The following is a 22,644-nucleotide window of genomic DNA, read 5'->3' on the forward strand; positions in this document are numbered from 1 at the left end:
TTGTCATGCTGGAAGACCCATCCATGACCCATCTTCAGTGTTTTGGCTGAGGGAAAAAGGTTCTCATCCAAGATTTTACAATACATGGCCCCATCCATTGGCCCCTCAATGCGGCAAAGTCGGCATGTACCTTTAGCAGAGAAACAGCCCGAAAGCATCAGGTTTCCACCTCCGTGCTTGACTGTAGAGATGGTGACTGTAGGGATGGTGACTGTAGGGACGGTGACTGTAGGGATGGTGACTGTGGGGACGGTGACTGTAGGGAAGGTGACTATGGGGACGGTGACTGTCGGGAAGGTGACTGTGGGGATGGTGACTGTAGGGATGGTAACTGTGGGGATGGTGACTGTCGGGATGGGGACTGTGAGGACGGTGACTGTAGGGACGGTGTTCTTAGGGTCATAGTCAGCATTTTTCTTCCTCCAAACATGAGTCGAGTTAATGCCGAAGAGTTCAATTTTGGTCTCATCTGACCACAGCACCTTCTCCCAATCCTTCTCTAAATCATTTAGATGTTCATTGGCAAACTTCAGACGTTCCCGTTTATGTGCTTTCTTGAGGAGGAGGTCAATGCCGGCACTGCAGGATTTCAATCCATGGAGTCGTATTGTGTTACCAATGGTTTGTTTGGTGACTGTGGTCCCAACTGCCTTGAGATCATTCACAAGCTCCTCCTGGGTAGTTCTGGGCCAATCCCTCACTTTTCTCATGATCCTCCTCACCCCATGAGGCAAAATGTTCCATGGAAATTTTCCATGGAGCTCCAGCCTGAGGACGATTGATGGTTATTTTGCATTTCTTCCATTTGCAAATAATCGCTCCAACAGTTGTCACCTTCCCACCAAGCTTCTTGCTGATGGTCTTGTAGCCCATTCCAGCTTTATGCAGGTCTACAATCTTCTCCCTGACATCCATTGACAGCTCTTTGGTCTTCCCATGATGGTGAGGTTTGAATGGTAGAAAGATTCTGTGGACAGGTATCTTTTATACACATAACGAGTTGTCGTTAGGAGCTCCTTCTTACATTGACAGGACTAATCTGTGTACCACATGAGCACCTACTGTAACCAGTCTGTGGGAGGCAGAATTATTGTTGGTTGGTAGGGGATCAAATACTTATTTTACTCACTGAACTGCAACTCCATTTATATCATGTGTTTTTTTTTCTGGATTTTGGGTTGATATTCTGTCTCTATCATATAAAATACACCCATGATAAAAATTATAGACCCTTCATTTCTTTGTAAGTTGGGAAACTGACACACTCGGCAGGAGATCAAACTGACACACTCGGCAGGAGATCAAACTGACACACTCGGCAGGAGATCAAACTGACACACTCGGCAGGAGATCAAACTGACACACTCGGCAGGAGATCAAACTGACACACTCGGCAGGAGATCAAACTGACACACTCGGCAGGAGATCAAACTGACACACTCGGCAGGAGATCAAACTGACACACTCGGCAGGAGATCAAACTGACACACTCGGCAGGAGATCAAACTGACACACTCGGCAGGAGATCAAACTGACACACTCGGCAGGAGATCAAACTGACACACTCGGCAGGAGATCAAACTGACACACTCGGCAGGAGATCAAACTGACACACTCGGCAGGAGATCAAACTGACACACTCGGCAGGAGATCAAACTGACACACTCGGCAGGAGATCAAACTGACACACTCGGCAGGAGATCAAACTGACACACTCGGCAGGAGATCAAACTGACACACTCGGCAGGAGATCAAACTGACACACTCGGCAGGAGATCAAACTGACACACTCGGCAGGAGATCAAACTGACACACTCGGCAGGAGATCAAACTGACACACTCGGCAGGAGATCAAACTGACACACTCGGCAGGAGATCAAACTGACACACTCGGCAGGAGATCAAACTGACACACTCGGCAGGAGATCAAACTGACACACTCGGCAGGAGGTGTGCAGCAGCCCCCCCTAATACTTATCTGAGTCCCATTTAGATCCGGCAATTTTGCAGGAGTTTCTCAGCTGCCCAGGACTCCTCTCATTAGCTGAGACAGACAGGAGCACGACGCCATTGGCTCCCACTGCTGTCAAAGTCAGTCAGCCAATGAGAGGAGAAAGAGGGTGGGGCCAGGCCACAGCTCCTTGTCTGAATGGGTACACAGAGCTGTGACTCGGCTCTGGTGCCCCCATAGCAAGCTGCAGGGGGGGGGGGGGAGGGAGGGAGCACCACAAGGGGACCCAAACAGAGGAGGATCCGGGCTGCTCTGTGCAAAACCATTACACAGAGCAGGCAAGTATAACATGTTTGTTATTTAACAAAAAACAAGACTTTACAATCACTTCAGGTCGGGGGGGGGGGCGGGGGGGGGGCTTAAAAGTATGAAGGCACTTAACCAATCAAAATACAAAGAGTACAAAATGTAACTTAAGATAAGACATTGTGACACCATGCTATATAAGAAAAAAAAATCAATATGTTTATTTTTGATAATTATAATTTATAGTTCAGTTTGCAACGGGAAATGTGCATACAAAAAAAAAAAAAAAAGTAAACAAAATGACCCCCCCTCCCCTCCCCCAAGCACTGTATTAATGCTTCTGCTGGAATTTGGTCATGTGCAGTGCGATGGACCCAGCGATGTCGCGGCTGTTCTTGTTCTGTCCATAATAATCCACAAATGAACCGTCCGGGGCCAGTAGATACATCACAATGGTGTGGTCAACCTGGGGGGGCAGAAAACACGGGGTTATGGTTTGGGAGCAGGGTGGGGGGGGAGGGCATCACATGTACAAAGTGATGTGACCTGCAATCAGCTCCTGATCACCATCATAGGACAGAGATCCGCAGTCAGAGCAGAGTCACAACCATGCTGCAGTGATCAGCAGTCAGAGCAGAGTCACACCCATACAGCAGTGATCAGCAGTCAGAGCAGAGTCACACCCATACAGCAGTGATCAGCAGTCAGAGCAGAGTCACACCCATGCTGCAGTGATCAGCAGTCAGAGCAGAGTCACTCATGCTGCAGTGATCAGCAGTCAGAGCAGAGTCACACCCATACAGCAGTGATCAGCAGTCAGGGCAGAGTCTCACCCATACAGCAGTGATCAGCAGTCAGAGCAGAGTCACACCCATACAGCAATGATCAGCGGGATAGGACATTTATCTTCACTCACTATGTAATCGCTGTCCTCGTCTTTCGGCCCCGGGCTGAAGTACACTCTGTACGCCTTCGCCACCTGCGCAATCTGCTCCGACGTCCCCGTCAGCCCGATCAGTTTGGGGGAAAATTCTGAAAAACGGAATTTTTGTAAAATCTTACCTGTAAAATTCCTTTCTCTGAGTCCTCCGACAGTCGCCGCCTCTTCATATTCGTCACATATGGGGTATTAGACTTTGCTCCGAAGGAGTAGCTAGGCAACAGAATATGTTAACAATAAAGCTTTAACATATCCCACCCTCAAGGGGTGGTCCCCTCAGTCAATACCCTCCTACTTCCTGCAACCATATCTCAGTTTTAGTGGAATAGCAGTAGAGTATACATTCAAACCCCAAAAGAGGGGCGGGGGCGGCGACTGTCGGAGGACTCAGAGAAAGGAATTTTACAGGTAAGATTTTACAAAAATTCCGTTTTCTCTTACGTCCTCCGACAGTCGCCGCCTCTTCATATTCGTCACATATGGGGACGTCCCAAAGCAGTGCAAACATGAGGGGTGGGAAACGCATCCGCGCCGAAAGGCAACGCAGTCTCCACATCAAAGAAAGGAACCTTACCAAAGGAAGGAAACCAGCTGGGCAACAGCAAAAATAAGTGCTCAACAGGAGCAACAACCCAGGAAAAGACAAAAAACCAGGGGATACAAAACTTATCCCAACAGCCAGGAGTCCCCAACAAGGGACCCTAGGGAACAGCCGCACTAAGAACCTTGCGGCCAAAGGAAGCATCCGCCGATGCCTGAACATCTACTTTGTAGAATTTTGTGAAAGTGTGTACGGTCGACCAAGTCGCCGCCTTACACACCTGGGCTACAGAAGCCCCATGACGACAGGCCCAAGACGTACTCAGAGATCTAGTAGAGTGCGCCTTCACAGGCACAGGGGGAACCTTCCCCTGCAAGGCATAGGTCTGTTCAATGGTCTGCCTGATCCATTTGGCAATGGTAGAGGCGGAAGCCGCCATGCCCTTCCGAGGACCCTCTGGAAGAACAAACAAGGAGTCCGTCTTTCGAAAAGACTCAGTCGATTTAAGGTAAACCCTAATCGCCCGAACAACATCCAGAGAATGCAATCTCACCTCCTTTGGATGTTTAGGCTTCGTGCACAACGAAGGCAAAACAATATCCTCGTTAAGATGGAATTCCAAAACTCGTTTCGGCAGAAAAGAAGGATTAGGTCGCAAGACCACCTTATCCAAATGAACAACCAGGTACGGAGACTTGCAGGACAAAGCCGCCAGTTCCGACACTCTGCGAGCCGAAGTGATCGCCACCAAAAAGGCGACCTTTTTGGACAACATAGACAACGAGATCCCCCTGATCTGTTCAAAAGGAGCACGTTGTAACACAGATAGAACGAGATTCAAGTCCCAAGGGGGCAAAGGATGCCTCCTAGGAGGAACCAGATGCCGCACACCCTGAATAAAGGTGCCAACCAAGGAGTTGGAAGCCACGGGACGTTGAAACAGAACGGCCAGCGCAGACACCTGACCCTTTATCGTAGCCAGCGCCAAACGCTGATCGACACCCGTCTGAAGGAAAGACAGCACACGGGAAACCGAGTACGTGCGGGGTGAAAACCCCCTGGACTCACACCAGGCAAAATAGGCCTTCCAAGTACGGTAATAAACCTTTCCCGAGGAAGACTTCCTCGCGTTGATCAAGGTATGAACAACCTCTGGAGAGAGACCCTTCTCCTTCAGGACCTCGGTCTCAACAGCCAGGCCGTCAAAGCCAGCGACTGTAAAGCAGGATGGTAAATCGGTCCTTGAGACAGTAGATCGTCCCGAAGAGGCAGACGCCAGGGGGCGTCGACCGCCAGATTCACGAGGTCTGCGTACCAGGACCGGCGAGGCCAGTCCGGTGCCACAAGAATCACCGTGCTGCGTTCCGAGTGTAACCTGCGAAGGAACCGGGACAGCAACTGAATCGGTGGAAACGCGTACATCAGCCTGTACTGATGCCACGGGGCCACTAACGCGTCCGACGCGTCTGCCCGAGGGTCGCGCGTCCTTGCCACGAACCTCTTCACCTTGTAGTTGAGGCGAGACGCGAACAGGTCCACATCTGGAAGACCCCACTTCGCGCACAACATCTGGAAGACAGCCGGATGGAGAGACCATTCCCCCTGATCCAGGGTCTGGCGACTCAGATAGTCCGCCTGCCAGTTCTCCACTCCCGGAATGTGAACCGCCGTTATCGCCGGGACATGAGTCTCGGCCCAAGACAGAATGTCGGCCACTTCTCGAGCCGCTCGGGCACTCCTGGTGCCCCCTTGGTGGTTGATGTAGGCCACCGCCGTGGCATTGTCCGTCTGCACCCGAACCGGGCAGCCCTGCAGCCGGTCCGTCCAGCGATGAAGACAGAGCCTTATCGCACGCAATTCCAGAATGTTGATCGGGAGGGAAGACTCCCCCTCCGACCAGGTCCCCTGGGCGGACAGAACGCCCAGAACACCACCCCAGCCCGACAGGCTGGCATCCGTGGTGATTATCGTCCACGAGATCGGACGAAACGACTTGCCCCCGGACACCAACGGGGACTGGAGCCACCACAGAAGGTTTTCCCTGGTGCGATGACTCAACGAGATCTGAAGATCCAGAGATTGAGGTCGCCCGTCCCACTTGGACAAGATCTCCGCCTGGAGACCCCGCGTGTGAAACTGCGCGAAAGGAATCGCCTCGAAAGCCGAGACCATCAATCCCAGACATCTCATACACGTCCGCAGAGACGAGTTCGGAACGTCCCTGAGGGACCTGACTTCCTCCTGAAGAGTCCTGAATTTGTCTTCCGGCAGGAAGACCTTCGCCTGCACCGAGTCCAGTATCATTCCCAGATAGGGAAGACGAACCGACGGACTCAGTGTCGACTTTGGAACATTTATCGTCCAACCGAACTCCTGCAGAGTTTGCATCGTGACAGACAGGTCCTTCTCCAGACCCTGACTGGTCGCAGACCGAATCAGAATGTCGTCCAGATACCCCAGGACAGAAATGCCCTGGGCCCTCAATAATGCCAGAACCGGTGCAAGCACCTTGGTGAAGACCCGCGGAGCCGAGGCGAGCCCAAAGGGCAACGCTACGAACTGGTAGTGATCCTCCGCAATGGCAAATCGAAGGTATCTCTGATGACCCTCGAATATGGGGATGTGAAGATACGCATCCTTCAAATCGATGGAGGCCATGAATTCCCCCGGAACCAGGGCAGCCACCACCGAGCGCAGGGATTCCATGCGGAACTTGCGAACCCGCACAGAGCGGTTCAGAGCTTTCAAGTCCAGAATTGGACGAACCTTGCCCTCCTTTCTGGGCACGGTGAACAGATTGGAATAAAACCCCCGAAATCTGTCCCGATGAGGCACCGGAACCACCACTCCCTGAGCCCTCAGGTCCCGCACCGCCAGGTGCAGATCCCGCAGGCGCTCTGGAGACAGTTGTAGATTTGAGGGAAAAAATCTGCTCTCTGGCCGAGAGAGAAACTCGATCTTGTAACCAGATCGAACGATTTCCAGAACCCATCTGTCCCGCACACGGGCCAACCAGGGCTGAAGAAAACCGAGCAAGCGTCCCCCCACCCCAAAACTGGGTGAGGGCGCCCCTTCAGGCCGAACTGTTATGGGCCGCAGGTCCGGATTGGCCGGACTTCTGTTTCCCAGACCAGGGTTTCTTCTGAGAGCCCTGGCCTTTGAACGGTTTGCCCTTGTAGTGCGGCCGAAAGGCACGAAAGGACCCCTGAGGGGGCCGAAAATTCGCATGCTTCTTCCCAGAAGCCCCCTTAGCCTTGGGGAAATGGGGCAAGAGAGTGCTCTTACCCCCGGTGATCCCCTTAATCAACACATCCAGGGACTCCCCAAAAAGGCGAGACCCATCATAAGGCAGATTGGCTAAGGTTTTACGTGAAGATTGGTCCACCGACCAACATTTCAACCAAACCAGGCGGCGAGACAACACCGCCACGCTGTGCACACGTGCAGCCAACGGAATCAGGTCCAGGTCCGCATCACACAGATACATGACACCCTGGTGGATCTGATCCACCATGTCCAGGGTCGCCGCCGAGGCCGAATCGGCCACTAGGACGCGCCTAAGCATCTGCGTCCAACTTGCGATCGCCTGGGCCGCCATGAGAGAAGCAAATAGAGCCTTAAGCATAGAACCCGTAACAGAATAAGTATGACGGGCAAGAGACTCCAGTCTCCTATCCGTGGCATCACGGAAAACAGGGGATCCCTCTGCAGGAATCGCAGTGGCTTTGTTCAAAACCGCAATTGCATGATCCACTGGTGGAGGCACACACCACCGTTATCAGTGGCAGGGGAGAAAGGATAACGCAGCTTGAATTTACTTGGTACCGCAAAAGGTTTGCGCAGATCGCGCCATTGATCCTTTACAGCGCGCTGAAAATCAGCATTGCAGGGAAAAACCTGCGGCGTCCTGCGTTTTCTCTGCGTCCCATAAGCCGCCAAGGCAGCGGGGGGACACACTTCGTCCTGCAAACGTAGCGTCTGCTTAATGGAAGCAATCAACTCATCCATGATTGCAAGCTCTTCAGGCGAGCCAGGGGGAGAATTATCAACCCCCTCAACCTCAGCCTCTACCTCAGACCCCACTAGATCAAGAGAGGAGCGGGACCCCGATAGGGGGGTCCCTGCCAGAACAGCCCCATCACCTTCACCCTCAGAATCGGAGGACAGAGTAACTCTGGGCCGTTTAGTAGATTGAGCAGCCACCAGCATTTGCACCTGGGCAGCAAGGCCAGCCACAATAGTGGCTAAATCCCCCCCTGGGGGGGAAACAGCGGTCCCCTGGCTTTCCACCAATACTGTGGGAAACTTGCCCTCCTGAGAATCCATTGCCCCTGTACGCCAGACAACCAAGGGTTAACTGCCCCCTTTCAGCAAGCGCGGTAAGCGCAGCCCACCGCACACACTCAGGCACAATGAGACCCCCACAGGGAATATACAGACTGAATACAGGCAATGGACAACAGGAATAGAAGGATAAAACCTGAGGAGACCCCGCTGCTGCTGCCTCGACCGGTGTTCCAGGAAAAAGGAAGTGATGCCGCCAGGGCGCTCTATGTAAGCCTATGGAGGCTACAAGAAAATGGCCGCCGTGCATGTAAACCATGCGGCCGGAGCGGGCGCCGGTAAAATGGCGTCGTTTGGCGCCGAAACCGCCGCTCCACAGTGCATAAAAACACACACAATTTCATCCCATTATATGGATACATGTTAGATCGCCGCAGCGATCGCTGTATATGCCCCAACATGCCATTAAAAACATGCCCTACAGCACACAGCTTCCCACACTGCCCAGCCTGACACACACAGTGTCATACAGCTCCCCCCCCCCCCCTTGCAGCCCACAGCATGCAGCCGAGAGATAGGGAGACAAGCAGTGTGATTTAAAGGCAGGTTACACAGTCCCAGACTGAGACCCCCCCCAGACAGACAGGTCCCCACATAGACACACTTACCTCACATGGCGTGGGGAACCCGCACAGGTGAACAAGCCGCTGCACATGAGGCAGGGAGAGTCGCAATTCAAGACGCACACAATGGCGGTTAAGAAACCGCACAGCGTCCGGTGAGGTAGCCACCTCACCAAACATCCCTGCACCGAACAGGGATGGGTCGTTCACCGTGCCAGGAGCGTTACCTGGCTGAACGCTCGATGGCAGACTGGGAAGCCACTGACCCACGACCTGCGATCAGGGGGATCAGCCCGAGACCCAGTCCGCATGATCCTCTTCGTCCGAAGAACTAACTAATGCTGACAAAAACAACAGCTAAGTAAAGGTAGAGAAAAAACTCAAATAAAATATTAAAAAGAAGAAAGAGTCTGGGACAAAAAGTCCCAGCACAGAGAGAGCCAGCCACTCCTGACAAGCTAGACATTAAAACTGAGATATGGTTGCAGGAAGTAGGAGGGTATTGACTGAGGGGACCACCCCTTGAGGGTGGGATATGTTAAAGCTTTATTGTTAACATATTCTGTTGCCTAGCTACTCCTTCGGAGCAAAGTCTAATACCCCATATGTGACGAATATGAAGAGGCGGCGACTGTCGGAGGACGTAAGAGAAAGAAAATTTTACGAGATAAAAACAAGTTCATGACAGACACATTTCTGGGTTTTTAGCAAAGGAGGATGGTGGGTGGAGCCATTGCTGGTGCCAGCACTAGCCAAGCTTGAACACCGCTCCGGCTCAGTACAAACAGCACTTCAAGTGACCCTTGCATAGGTCAATGCTGGGTAAAGGTTCACACGCCCTCCTTGCTGGAGAGGAATTTGTACCCGAGACCCTACAGTGCTAGGATCTCCCTGCTTCTACACCTGGAAATCTCGGGAGATTTGGTGAGGTCACTACTGTGCTGCTCACTGTTCTCATTGCATGAGAGGAATCTGTACCCGAGGACCTACAGTGCAGAGATCTCCTTGCTTTCAATCCTGGTAATATCTGGAGATCAGGCAATGTCACTATTGGGCTGCTCACTGTTCTCTTTGCCGGAGAGGAATCTGTACCTGAGGAACTGTAGTGCAGAGATCTCCTTGATTTCTAACCAGGTAATATCCAGAGATTAGGCAATGTCACTATTGTGCTGCTCAATGTTCTCCTTGCTGGAGAGGAAGCTGTACCTGGGGACCTGCAAAGCAAGGATCTCCCTACTTCCAAGCTTCGTAGTCTCAGGAGATCTGGTGATGTCACTACTCTTCTCTTTGCCAGAGAAGAACCTGTACCTGAGGACCTATAGTGCAGAGATCTCCTTGATTTCTTACCTGGTAATATCCAGAGATTAGACAGGGTCACTATTGTGCTGCTCACTTTTTCCTTGCTGGAGAGGAAGCAAAGGATCTTTCTGCTTCTTAGCCTGGCAGGCTCCGGAGATTTTGAATGGGATTCAGTAATGTCACTACTGTGCTGCTCACTGTTCTCCTTGCTGGAGAGGAAGCTGTACCTGGGAACCTGCAATGCAAGGATCTCTCCCTACTTCCAAGCTTAGTAGTCCCAGGAGATCTGGTGATGTCACTACTGTTCTTTGCCGGAGAGGTAGCTGTACCTGAGGAACTGTAGTGCAGAGATCTCCTTGCTTCCAAGGCTGGTAATCTCCGGAGACTAGACAGGATCACTATTGTGCTGCTCACTTTTCCTTGCTGCAGAGGCAGCAAAGGATCTTCCTGCTTCTAAGCCTGGCAGGCTCCAGAGATTTTGAATGGGATTCAGTAACGTCACTACTGTGCTGCTCACTGTTCTCCTTGCTGGAGAAGAAGCTGTACCTGAGAACCTGCAATGCAAAGATCTCCCTACTTCCAAGCTTAGTAGTCCCAGGAGATCTGGTGATGTCACTACTGTTCTCTTTGCCGGAGAGGTAGCTGTACCTGAGGAACTGTAGTGCAGAGATCTCCTTGCTTCCAAGCCTGGTAATCTCCGGAGACTAGACAGGATCACTATTGTGCTGCTCACTTTTCCTTGCTGCAGAGGCAGCAAAGGATCTTCCTGCTTCTAAGCCTGGCAGGCTCCAGAGATTTTGAATGGGATTCAGTAACGTCACTACTGTGCTGCTCACTGTTCTCCTTGCTGGAGAAGAAGCTGTACCTGAGAACCTGCAATGCAAAGATCTCCCTACTTCCAAGCTTAGTAGTCTTAGGAGATCTGGTGACGTCACTACTGTTCTCTTTGCCGGAGAGGAATCTGTACCTGAGGAACTGTAGTGCAGAGATCTCCTTGATTTCTAACCAGGTAATATCCAGAGATTAGGCAATGTCACTATTGTGCTGCTCAATGTTCTCCTTGCTGGAGAGGAAGCTGTACCTGGGGACCTGCAAAGCAAGGATCTCCCTACTTCCAAGCTTCGTAGTCTCAGGAGATCTGGTGATGTCACTACTCTTCTCTTTGCCAGAGAAGAACCTGTACCTGAGGACCTATAGTGCAGAGATCTCCTTGATTTCTTACCTGGTAATATTCAGAGATTAGACAGGGTCACTATTGTCCTGCTCACTTTTTCCTTGCTGGAGAGGAAGCAAAGGATCTTTCTGCTTCTTAGCCTGGCAGGCTTCGGAGATTTTGAATGGGATTCAGTAATGTCACTACTGTGCTGCTCAATGTTCTCCTTGCTGGAGAGGAAGCTGTACCTGGGGACCTGCAATTCAAAGATCTCCCTACTTCCAAGCTTAGTAGTCTCAGGAGATTTGGTGATGTCCCTACTGTTCTCTTTACAGGAGAGGAAGCTGTTCCTGAGGAGCTGTAGTGCAGAGATCTCCTTGCTTCCAAGCCTGGTAATCTCCGGAGACTAGACAGGGTCACTATTGTGCTGCTCACTTTTCCTTGCTGCAGAGGCAGCAAAGGATCTTCCTGCTTCTAAGCCTGGCAGGGTCTGGAGATTTTGAATGGGATTCAGTAACGTCACTACTGTGCTGCTCACTGTTCTCCTTGCTGGAGAGGAAGCTGTACCTGAGAACCTGCAATGCAAAGATCTCCCTACTTCCAAGCTTAGAAGTCTTAGGAGATCTGGTGATGTCACTACTGTTCTCTTTGCCGGAGAGGAATCTGTACCTGAGGACCTACAGTGCAGAGATCTCCTTGCTTTCAAACCTGGTAATATCCAGAGATTAGGCAATGTCACTATTGTGCTGCTCACTGTTCTCCTTGCTGGAGAGGAAGCTGTACCTAAGGGGCCTGCAATGCAAAGATCTCCCTACTTCCAAGCTTCGTAGTCTCAGGAGATTTGGTGATGTCACTACTGTTCTCTTTGCCAGAGAGGAACCTGTACCTGAGGAACTGTAGTGCAGAGATCTCCTTGCTTCCAAGCCTGGTAATCTCCAGAGACTAGACAGGATCACTATTGTACTGCTCACTTTTCCTTGCTGCAGAGGCAGCAAAGGATCTTCCTACTTCTAAGCCTGGCAGGCTCCGGAGATTTTGAATGGGATTCAGTTAATGTCACTACTGTGCTGCTCACTGTTCTCCTTGCTGAAGAGGAAGCTGTACCTGGGGAACTGCAATGCAAAGATCTCTCTCTACTTCCAAACTTAGTAGTCTCAGGAGATTTGGTGATGTCACTACTGTTCTTTGCCGGAGAGGAACCTGTACCTGAGGAACTATAGTGCAGAGATCTCCTTGCTTCCAAGCCTAATAATCTCCAGAGATTAGACAGGGTCACTATTGTGCTGCTCACTTTTCCTTGCTGCAGAGGAAGCGAAGACTCTTCCTGCTTCGAAGCCTGCCAGGCTCTGTAGATTTTGAATGGGATTCAGTAGCGTCACTACTGTGCTGCTTACTGTCCTCCTTGCTGGAGAGGAAGCTGTACCTGGGGACCTACAATGCAAAGATCTCCCTACTTCCAATCTTAGTAGTCCCAGGAGATTTGGTGATGTCACTACTATTCTTTGCCGGAGAGGAAGCTGTAACTGAGGGACTGTAGTGCAGAGATTTCCTTGCTTCCAAGCCTAATAATCTCCGGAGACTAGATAGGGTCACTATTGTGCTGCTCACTTTTCCTTGCTGCAGAGGCAGCAAAGGATCTTCCTGCTTCTAAGCCTGGCAGGCTCCGGAGATTTTGAATGGGATTCAGTAACGTCACTACTGTGCTGCTCACGGTTCTCCTTGCTGGAGAGGAAGCTGTACCTGAGGACTTGCAGTGCAAGGATCTCCCTGCTTCCATGCCTGGTAGTCTCAGAAGATTAGGCAGTGTCAATATTGTGCTGCTCACTGTTCTCCTTGCTGGAGAGGAAGCTGTACCTGAGGACTTGCAGTGCAAGGATTTCCCTGCTTCCAAGCCTGGTAGTCTCAGAAGATTAGGCAGTGTCACTATTGTGCTGCTCACTGTTCTCCTTGCTGGAAAGGAAGCTGTACCTGAGGACCTGCAGTGCAAGAATCTCCCCGTTTCTCCTTCACTCATTCTGTGGATCGCTCAATGTTCTCATTGCTGGAGGCTCTGACTTGAGAAAGCAAAGCCCTGTCTCTACCAAGATGGCCACCTCCACGCAGTACAGATCAAACCAGTAAATCAGTACTGGGGAAAGATCTGCAAAACCATGGGCAATACTGGTCACTAGTTCTTTGCCATCTGATTGCCTTTTTCCCCAGGCACAGTTTCCACAGTACAAGTCCTCCTTTAAAGGGTATTTTTACCTTCCCTTTATGGGTGAAGGAAAGGCTCATTTTAGGTCAGGTGTTTGTGTCACTCAGAGCTGCAGCACATTGAACACAACATGGTATGTAGCATCACACAAGTAAGGATCAACTCTGGTTGGAAGACAGCCTAGCAGTGTGTATATAAATAAGACTCTATGCAGTTGGTGGTTGCAGATGAATCCACACCCCAGGTCTGCAAGCCATAAGCAGTGTCTGTGCTCCACCCCCCCACACACATAACCGTGACTGGAAGAAGTCGTTACCTTTAATATACTTGGATACGGCCTCCGGGTTATCCCTCTCAGGATCGATAGTGATAAAGAGAGGAGTGAGATTGGGAACCCCCTTCATGGCATCTGAAAAAGAAATCCAATGCTTTAAAAATACGGTCACCAAGCATTGTTACCTTTAGCTACCCCGTTCCATCGACCAATCCTAAACCTTATCAGAGCGAAACCCCAACCGAAACGAAAAGGATTACAACCTCAGTCACGTTTTTTCCTGCAATTATTTTGCTATCCGTGTCCCCACTGGAGACCTTTCACTCCAATTCCTGTCCCATTGATAAAACAGGAAGTGTAGGGAAATACTGCAACTTCTACAGCTTTCACTTCCGCCTGTACACAAGACACCTCCAGATACCCCATCTACCTTCCTACCCATATACTATATTCTACCTGTACCCCTCAGATACCCCATCTACCTTCCTACCCATATACTGTATTCTACCTGTACCCCTCAGATACCCCATCTACCTTCCTACCCATATACTATATTCTACCTGTACCCCTCAGATACCCCATCTACCTTCCTACCCATATAATATATTCTACCTGTACCCCTCAGATACCCCACCTACCTTCCTACCCATATACTATACTCTACCTGTACCCCTCAGATACCCCATCTACCTTCCTACCCATATACTATATTCTACCTGTACCCCCCAGATACCGCATCTACTATATTCTACCTGTACCCCTCAGATACCCCATCTACCTTCCACTGTACCACCTCCCATCCAATTACCATTTGTAACCCCCCCTCCAGGTACCACATCTACGTTCTTCCAACCCTTTCACTGTACTGCTCTACCCCACTCTTCTGTATCTCTATATTCCACCAGATACCCCACGTATCTTCTCCGATTCCACCCCTCCAATGTACCTACCTGTACACTACAAATACCCCGCAAACCAACCCCCAACCCATGCCGCCTTATATCCCCCTAGCTAACCCACCTACCTACTTCCAACCCTTTCACTGTACCTGTCTACAATTTTCCGGCCACTACCACCTCCTTTACAATACCTTCCAATACAATCCAGATGCACCAACCCAACCCTTTCACTGTACTTCTCTAATTGGCATCTCCCCATACACCCCACCCTTTCACTGTACCCTCCAGATACCCTGTCTACCATCTCCCATACCATGTCTATTTCTATCCCCTTCAGCTAACCCACCTACCTCCTTCCAACCCAACCCTTTCACTGTACCTCTCTACAATACCCTCCCCACAATCTTTACAATATCTACCAATACACCCCAGATACTCCCAACTACCCACCCTTTTACTGTACTTATCTACTTGCCACCTGTACCCCCCCTCCCCTTCAGTACCCCACCTACCTTCTCTCTCACCCTTTCACTGTACTTATCTACTTGCCATTCGTACCTACCTGTACCTCACTGTACTCCTCTACTTACCATTTTTACCTACCTGTACTCCCAAATACCCAACCTAACTTCTCCCATCCCACTTTATTACTGTACCCATCTACCCCTTCATCTGTACATAATTGTACCCTCCAGATAACCCACTTCACCTTCTCCCATCCCACCTATCCTGTGTACCCATCTACCCCCCCCCGATACACCACCTACCTTCTCCCATCCCACCTATCCTGTGTGCCCATCTACCCCCCCCCCCCAATACACCACCTACCTTCTCCCATCCCACCTATCCTGTGTACCCATCTACCCCCCCCCCCCCGATACACCACCCACCTTCTCCCATCCCACCTATCCTGTGTGCCCATCTACCCCCCCCCCCCAATACACCACCTACCTTCTCCCATCCCACCTATCCTGTGTACCCATCTACCCCCCCCCCCCGATACACCACCCACCTTCTCCCATCCCTCCTATCCTGTGTACCTATCTACACTTCTTCTGTACCTACCTGTATCTCCCAGACACACCATATACCTTCTCCCATCTCACACCTACACTGTCCCGATCTATCTTCCCTCGTGTACTTACCTGTACCTCAAGATACACCAACTACCTTCTTCCAACCCACCTCTCCATTGTACACACTTTCCCCTCCATTTGTACCTACTTGTGTCCCCCAGATACACCACCTACCTTCTCCCATTCCATCTCTCCACTGTCTCCATCTATACTCCCTACTGTACCTACCTGTACCCCAGATACACCACGTACATTCTCCCATTCCATCTCTCCGCTGTCTCCATCTATACTCCCTACTGTACCTACCTGTACCCCAGATACACCACCTACCTTCTATCCCATCTCTCCATTGTACACATCTTTCCCCTCTATCTGGACCTACCTACATCACCTACCTTCTCCCATCCTACCTCTCCACTGCACCCATCTACCCCCCTTCTGTACCCATCAGATCCTCCACCCCCCACCCTCTCCCCCATATACCTCTCCGACACATTTTAAGACCTCCCCGCCCCCCCCCTCACCCAGGCAAATCTCTAACCTAACGGGTGTTAAGTTATATCATGGTAACAATTTAGATGTCCGTCTGGTTTGTCACATATTACCGATTGTATCCACCGCCTCAATCATCTTCTCGATCTCCTCCGGACAGATGTCGGGACAGTGGGTGAAGCCGAAGTACAGCAGGACCCACTGACCCAGGAAATGCTGGTCGCTCTTCGGTAAACCGGTGTGGTCGATTAATGAGAAGGGTCCGCCCAGTAATGGCTTCCCCATAGACCTGGTCCTCTCCTTCTCGATCTCTGAAATGGGGAAGGGGGGGCGGTAAATTAATACAGGAAGTTCATATTTCATACACACCATACGGCTAACACTTCCTGTATATAACAGCCAAATTACCATAGAGGCGGATATTTCACACCCCAGATAGAGCGCCCCCTATCACCAATGGATGAGGATCATATAGAACAGAACTTACTCTCCTCTTTCTCTTTCTTCAAATACTTCATCCCCGCCAACACAACTCCGCCCAGAGCGACCGTGATCGCCAGAGACTTCCAGGTGACCGGCTACTGACACAGGAAAAAAAGAAATATCACAAAGAGCAAAACAATAGCCACCACCCGGAAAACTTCGACCACCAACACCACAATGTATTAGAAGACTGCAGACAGGAACACCGGGGGAGGGGGGGGGCAGTGAGGGAAGGGGGAGAGAGGACAGACAGCAGCGCGGCAGCGGGGGGAGCAGCGGAGGACAGACAGCAGCGCGGCGGCGGAGGGAGCAGCGGAGGACAGACTGCACCGGGGGGGAGCAGCGGAGGACAGACAGCAGCGCGGCAGCGGGGGGCAGCAGCAGAGGACAGACAGCAGCGCGGCGGCGGAGGAGGACAGACAGCAGCGCGGCGGAGGAGGTGGGGGGAGCAGCGGAGGACAGACTGCAACGGGGGGGGGGGGAGCAGCGCAGGACAGACTGCATTGGGGGGGAGCAGCGGAGGACAGACTGCATTGGGGGGGAGCAGCGGAGGACAGACTGCATTGGGGGGGAGCAGCGGAGGACAGACTGCATTGGGGGGGGGGGGGAGCAGCGGAGGACAGACAGCAGCGCGGCAGCAGGAGGAGCAGTGGAGGACAGACAGCAGCGGGGGGGGGGGGGGAGCAGCGGAGGACCGACAGCAGCGCGGCAGCGGGGGGAGCAGTGGAGGACAGACTGCAGCGGGGGGGGGGGGGGAGCAGCGGAGGACAGACAGCAGCGCAGCAGCGGGGGGAGCAGCGGAGGACAGACAGCAGCGCGGCGGCAGAGGTGGGGGGAGCAGCGGAGGACAGACTGCAACGGGGGGGGGGGAGCAGCGGAGGACAGACTGCATTGGGGGGGGGGGGAGCAGCGGAGGACAGACAGCAGCGGGGCGGCGGAGGTGGGGGGAGCAGCGGAGGACAGACAGCAGCGGGGCGGCGGATAAGGACGGGCATTTATACATTTGTTGCAGTCAGGGAACAGAAGAGAACAATGCCGGCAGTGTTAGTGTGCAGACAGACTTACCCCAGATTTGGAGGGATCCCCCTCATGTCTAGGCGGGGGTGGGGGGAGAGTGCTCAGCAGGCGGGGGCTCCCAGAGCGTTTCAGGTGATTGGTGGAGATCTGGAAAAATGAGACAATTGGATCATCAGCAACACATTCACTACATTGACCACATGGGGGGGGGGGGGGTCACAGGGAGGGGGGAGGGTATAGAGGAAGATCACCTGGGGTGGGGGTAATGCGGTCTGTGAGTCATCCCCCGGTCCATGGGGGGGGGGGGGGTCATTGGGACAATTTTGAAAGAAATCCAAAAAGTGATGGTTGTCCCCCAAAAAAGGAAGTTAAAGGAAATCCCTCATCAGACAATTGTCCCCAGAACAGGTGACCCCCCCTCCCCCCTTTCTGTTTATCCCTCACTTCCTGTGTTGGTGACAACAGTCAGTTTTTTATTGGTGGGGAGAGGAACCTTCCACGGCAGGGACAGAGACAACAATAGGACTTTATGGGGGGGGGGGGGGGGGGAATCAAACCCTTCAGGCTCCGCCAAGAATGAAAACAAAGCCCTGAGACAGCGCAGTGCCGGGACTCGGCTGCACCCCGCTGTGTGTCAGGAGGAGGAGAGCAGAGTGTCACCCTTCCTCAGGGTACAGGGAAGTACTGCAGGTGCAAGGAGGAAAGTACATTGAAGGGAGTGGAAAGGTATTTAGTGCTCCTCATACTCCAGCATGGGTGCAGGTGAGTACGGGGGGGGGTTAGAGATTAGGGTAGGTATCTGGATTCTCTTACCCTCCATATGGGGGTACAGGTAGGTACAGTAGGGAGGTTGGGTGAGTATAGGGGGGGGGGGTAGGGAGAAGTATATACAGGGGATATAAAAAGTCTACACACCCCAATGTCAGATTTCTGTGATAAAAAAAATGAGACAAAGATAATTAATTTCAGAACTTTTTCCGCCCATTTCCTATAATCTGTAAAACTTCGTTGAAAAACAAAGTAAAAATAAAAAAAACTAAGATAATCTGGTTGCATAAGTGTGCACACCCTCTTATACCTGGGGATGTAGCTGTGTTCAGAATAAGGGAGTCACATTCAAACTCTCCCCACCCCCCCCAGCAGGGTAGAGATAAGAGGGTTCTATAGGGAATAGGTAGGTACTGGGGAGGAGATCGGTACAATGGAGGGTAAGTATTTGAGGTTTCCTTACTCCCTAGAAAGGAGTACAAGGGAGGGGGGTGAGGAGGTAGGTACATGGGGGAGGGGGGGGTGAGGAGGTAGGTACATGGGGGAGGGGGGGTGAGGAGGTAGGTACATGGGGGAGGGGGGGTGAGGAGGTAGGTACATGGGGGGGGGGGTGAGGAGGTAGGTACATGGGGGAGGGGGGTGAGGAGGTAGGTACATGGGGGGGGGGGGTGAGGAGGTAGGTACATGGGTGGGGGGGGGTGAGGAGGTAGGTACATGGGGGGGGGGGGGGTGAGGAGGTAGGTACATGGGGGGGGGGGTGAGGAGGTAGGTACATGGGGGGGGTGAGGAGGTAGGTACATGGGGGGGGGTGAGGAGGTAGGTACATGGGGGGGGGGGTGAGGAGGTAGGTACATGGGGGGGGGGGGGGGTGAGGAGGTAGGTACATGGGGGGGGGGGGGTGAGGAGGTAGGTACATGGGGGGGGGGGGGTGAGGAGGTAGGTACATGGGGGGGGTGAGGAGGTAGGTACATGGGGGGGGGGGTGAGGAGGTAGGTACATGGGGGGGGGGTGAGGAGGTAGGTACATGGGGGGGGGGTGAGGAGGTAGGTACATGGGGGGGGTGAGGAGGTAGGTACATGGGGGGGGGTGAGGAGGTAGGTACATGGGGGGGGGTGAGGAGGTAGGTACATGGGGGGGGGGGTGAGGAGGTAGGTACATGGGGGGGGGGTGAGGAGGTAGGTACATGGGGGGGGGGTGAGGAGGTAGGTACATGGGGGGGTGAGGAGGTAGGTAAAGGGGGGGGGGGGGGGGGGAGGAGGTAGGTACATGGGGGGGGGGTGAGGAGGTAGGTAATGGGGGGGGGGGGGTGAGGAGGTAGGTACATGGGGGGGGGGGTGAGGAGGTAGGTACATGGGGGGGGGGGTGAGGAGGTAGGTACATGGGGGGGGGGGGGTGAGGAGGTAGGTACATGGGGGGGGGGTGAGGAGGTAGGTACATGGGGGGGGTGAGGAGGTAGGTACATGGGGGGGGGGTGAGGAGGTAGGTACATGGGGGGGGGGTGAGGAGGTAGGTACATGGGGGGGGGGGTGAGGAGGTAGGTACATGGGGGGGGGTGAGGAGGTAGGTACATGGGGGGGGGGTGAGGAGGTAGGTACATGGGGGGGGGGGGGGTGAGGAGGTAGGTACATGGGGGGGGGGGTGAGGAGGTAGGTACATGGGGGGGGGTGAGGAGGTAGGTACATGGGGGGGGGGGTGAGGAGGTAGGTACATGGGGGGGGGGGGTGAGGAGGTAGGTACATGGGGGGGGGTGAGGAGGTAGGTACATGGGGGGGGGTGAGGAGGTAGGTACATGGGGGGGTGAGGAGGTAGGTACATGGGGGGGGGTGAGGAGGTAGGTACATGGGGGGGGGGGGGTGAGGAGGTAGGTACATGGGGGGGGGGTGAGGAGGTAGGTACATGGGGGGGGGGTGAGGAGGTAGGTACATGGGGGGGGGTGAGGAGGTAAGGTACATGGGGGGGGTGAGGAGGTAGGTACATGGGGGGGTGAGAGGTAGGTACATGGGGGGGTGAGGAGGTAGGACATGGGGGGGGTGAGGAGGTAGGTACATGGGGGGGGGTGAGGAGGTAGGTACATGGGGGGGGGGGTGAGGAGGTAGGTACGTGGGGGGGGGGGGTGGGTGAGGAGGTAGGTACGTGGGGGGGGGGGGGGTGAGGAGGTAGGTACGTGGGGGGTGAGGAGGTAGGTACGTGGGGGGGGGGGGGTGAGGAGGTAGGTACATGGGGGGGGGGTGAGGAGGTAGGTACATGGGGGGGGGGTGAGGAGGTAGGTACATGGGGGGGGGGGTGAGGAGGTAGGTACATGGGGGGGGGGTGAGGAGGTAGGTACATGGGGGGGGGTGAGGAGGTAGGTACATGGGGGGGGGGTGAGGAGGTAGGTACATGGGGGGGGGGTGAGGAGGTAGGTACATGGGGGGGGGGTGAGGAGGTAGGTACATGGGGGGGGGGTGAGGAGGTAGGTACATGGGGGGGGGGGTGAGGAGGTAGGTACATGGGGGGGGGGGTGAGGAGGTAGGTACATGGGGGGGGGGGTGAGGAGGTAGGTACATGGGGGGGGGGGTGAGGAGGTAGGTACATGGGGGGGGGTGAGGAGGTAGGTATATGGGGGGGGGTGAGGAGGTAGGTACGTGGGGGGGGTGAGGAGGTAGGTACGTGGGGGGGGGTGAGGAGGTAGGTACGTGGGGGGGGGGGGGGTGAGGAGGTAGGTACGTGGGGGGGGTGAGGAGGTAGGTACGTGGGGGGGGGTGAGGAGGTAGGTACGTGGGGGGGGGTGAGGAGGTAGGTACGTGGGGGGGGGGGTGAGGAGGTAGGTACGTGGGGGGGGGGGTGAGGAGGTAGGTACGTGGGGGGGGGGGGGGAGGAGGTAGGTACATGGGGGGGGGGTGAGGAGGTAGGTACATGGGGGGGGGCTGAGGAGGTAGGTACATGGGGGGGTGAGGAGGTAGGTACATGGGGGGGGGTGAGGAGGTAGGTACATGGGGGGGGGTGAGGAGGTAGGTACATGGGGGGGGGGTGAGGAGGTAGGTACATGGGGGGGGGGGGTGAGGAGGTAGGTACATGGGGGGGGGGGTGAGGAGGTAGGTACATGGGGGGGGGGGTGAGGAGGTAGGTACGTGGGGGGGGTAGGTAGGTATTATGTGTAGGAATGTGGGTCTGTAGGTACTGTGGAGGAGAAGCACATGGGTATAGGTAGGTAGAGTGGAGGAGGTAGGTAGGTGGGTATTAGAGTTGTCTCAACCCTCATCAGGGTACAGATAAGTAGATTCTATATAGAGTAGGTAGGTACTGTGGAGGGAATTAGTACCATGGAGGGTAGGTAGGCTTTTTAGGTTTCTTACCCTCCAGCAAGGAATATTATTGGGGGATGAGGTAGGTAGACTGGGGGTACTGTGAGGTAAGTAGCTGGGTATGTAGGTACTGTGAGAGTATATATGTACAGTGGAGAAGCATATGGGGGTAGGTAGATATAGTGGAGGAGGTAGGTACTATGGAGGAGATTTGTACTATGGGGGGGGGGGGGGGGTATTTGAGGTTTCTTACCCTGAAGCAGAGAAAACTGAAGGGGTAGGTATACTGAAGCAGGTAAGTATTGGGGGTATCTCCACCTCTCCCAAGTATGGGGGTTGGGTAGGTAGGTGGTCTCAGGGTACAGGGAGGGAGGTAGTATTGGGGGAGGGGTGGGTGGTATGGGGAGGGGACGTAGGTAGGTGGTAGGAGAGGGGGGTAGGTAGGTGGTCTCACCCTCCAGCAGCACACAGCGCCTCCCCCCGGTCCCCAGACTCGGAGCAGCACTGACAGCCGGGCCGCCATCTTCACTTTGCCCTCCAAACCCGCACATGGATGGCACTTCCGGTGTGCACCGCCTTCCTCCCTCCGCCGGGAACAACAAAGCCGTCTCGATGGTTCCGCCCCTCCTCCTCAGCTGACTGCAGACTCCACCACTGTCCACAATACAACTGACTGCAGCATCACCCTGAGCTCAGCTCCCCTCAGTACTGCTGGCTTCATGTGACCACCAATCACCTCCAGGGACAGCCAGCAAATCCTTGGCAGCTGAGCTTACACTTCTCTGCCTTATAGGATGAGGAATCTCTACCATGGCAGCAATGCTCATTCCTGATTGGTGAGGATCTCCTCATTCCAGCCCCCCCCCCCCCCCCATAATATGGCTGCCCAGTGACCCCTCCAATGATATATCACTTCCTCTGTTATACATAACCGCTTCCTGCTGTTGGTTGTTAAAGGTTAACTCCACTTTTATAGCAATTTAAAAAAATGAATCTCTATATAGAATGGTTACACAATTCATATTGTAATTGAATGTTTTTAGAAATTACGTTTCCT

General features: G+C 53.5%; 1 protein-coding gene across 1 annotated transcript; it reads right to left on the minus strand.

Moving 5' to 3' along the window:
- Positions 1 to 2,503: 2,503 nt before the first annotated feature.
- Positions 2,504 to 22,166, minus strand: SCO1 (synthesis of cytochrome C oxidase 1). Its single transcript, XM_082271557.1, has 7 exons — positions 22,042 to 22,166; positions 17,584 to 17,682; positions 16,523 to 16,613; positions 16,149 to 16,346; positions 13,611 to 13,703; positions 3,174 to 3,289; positions 2,504 to 2,723 (listed from the first exon to the last, which is right to left on the minus strand). Exons 1-7 carry the CDS (start codon positions 22,108 to 22,110, stop codon positions 2,589 to 2,591), a joined length of 801 nt encoding a protein of 266 aa, XP_082127683.1. The 5' UTR covers positions 22,111 to 22,166; the 3' UTR covers positions 2,504 to 2,588.
- Positions 22,167 to 22,644: the final 478 nt, after the last annotated feature.

Source organism: Pelophylax lessonae (genome assembly GCF_965119305.1).
Source record: "Pelophylax lessonae genome assembly, chromosome: 11".
Lineage (NCBI taxonomy): Eukaryota > Metazoa > Chordata > Amphibia > Anura > Ranidae > Pelophylax > Pelophylax lessonae.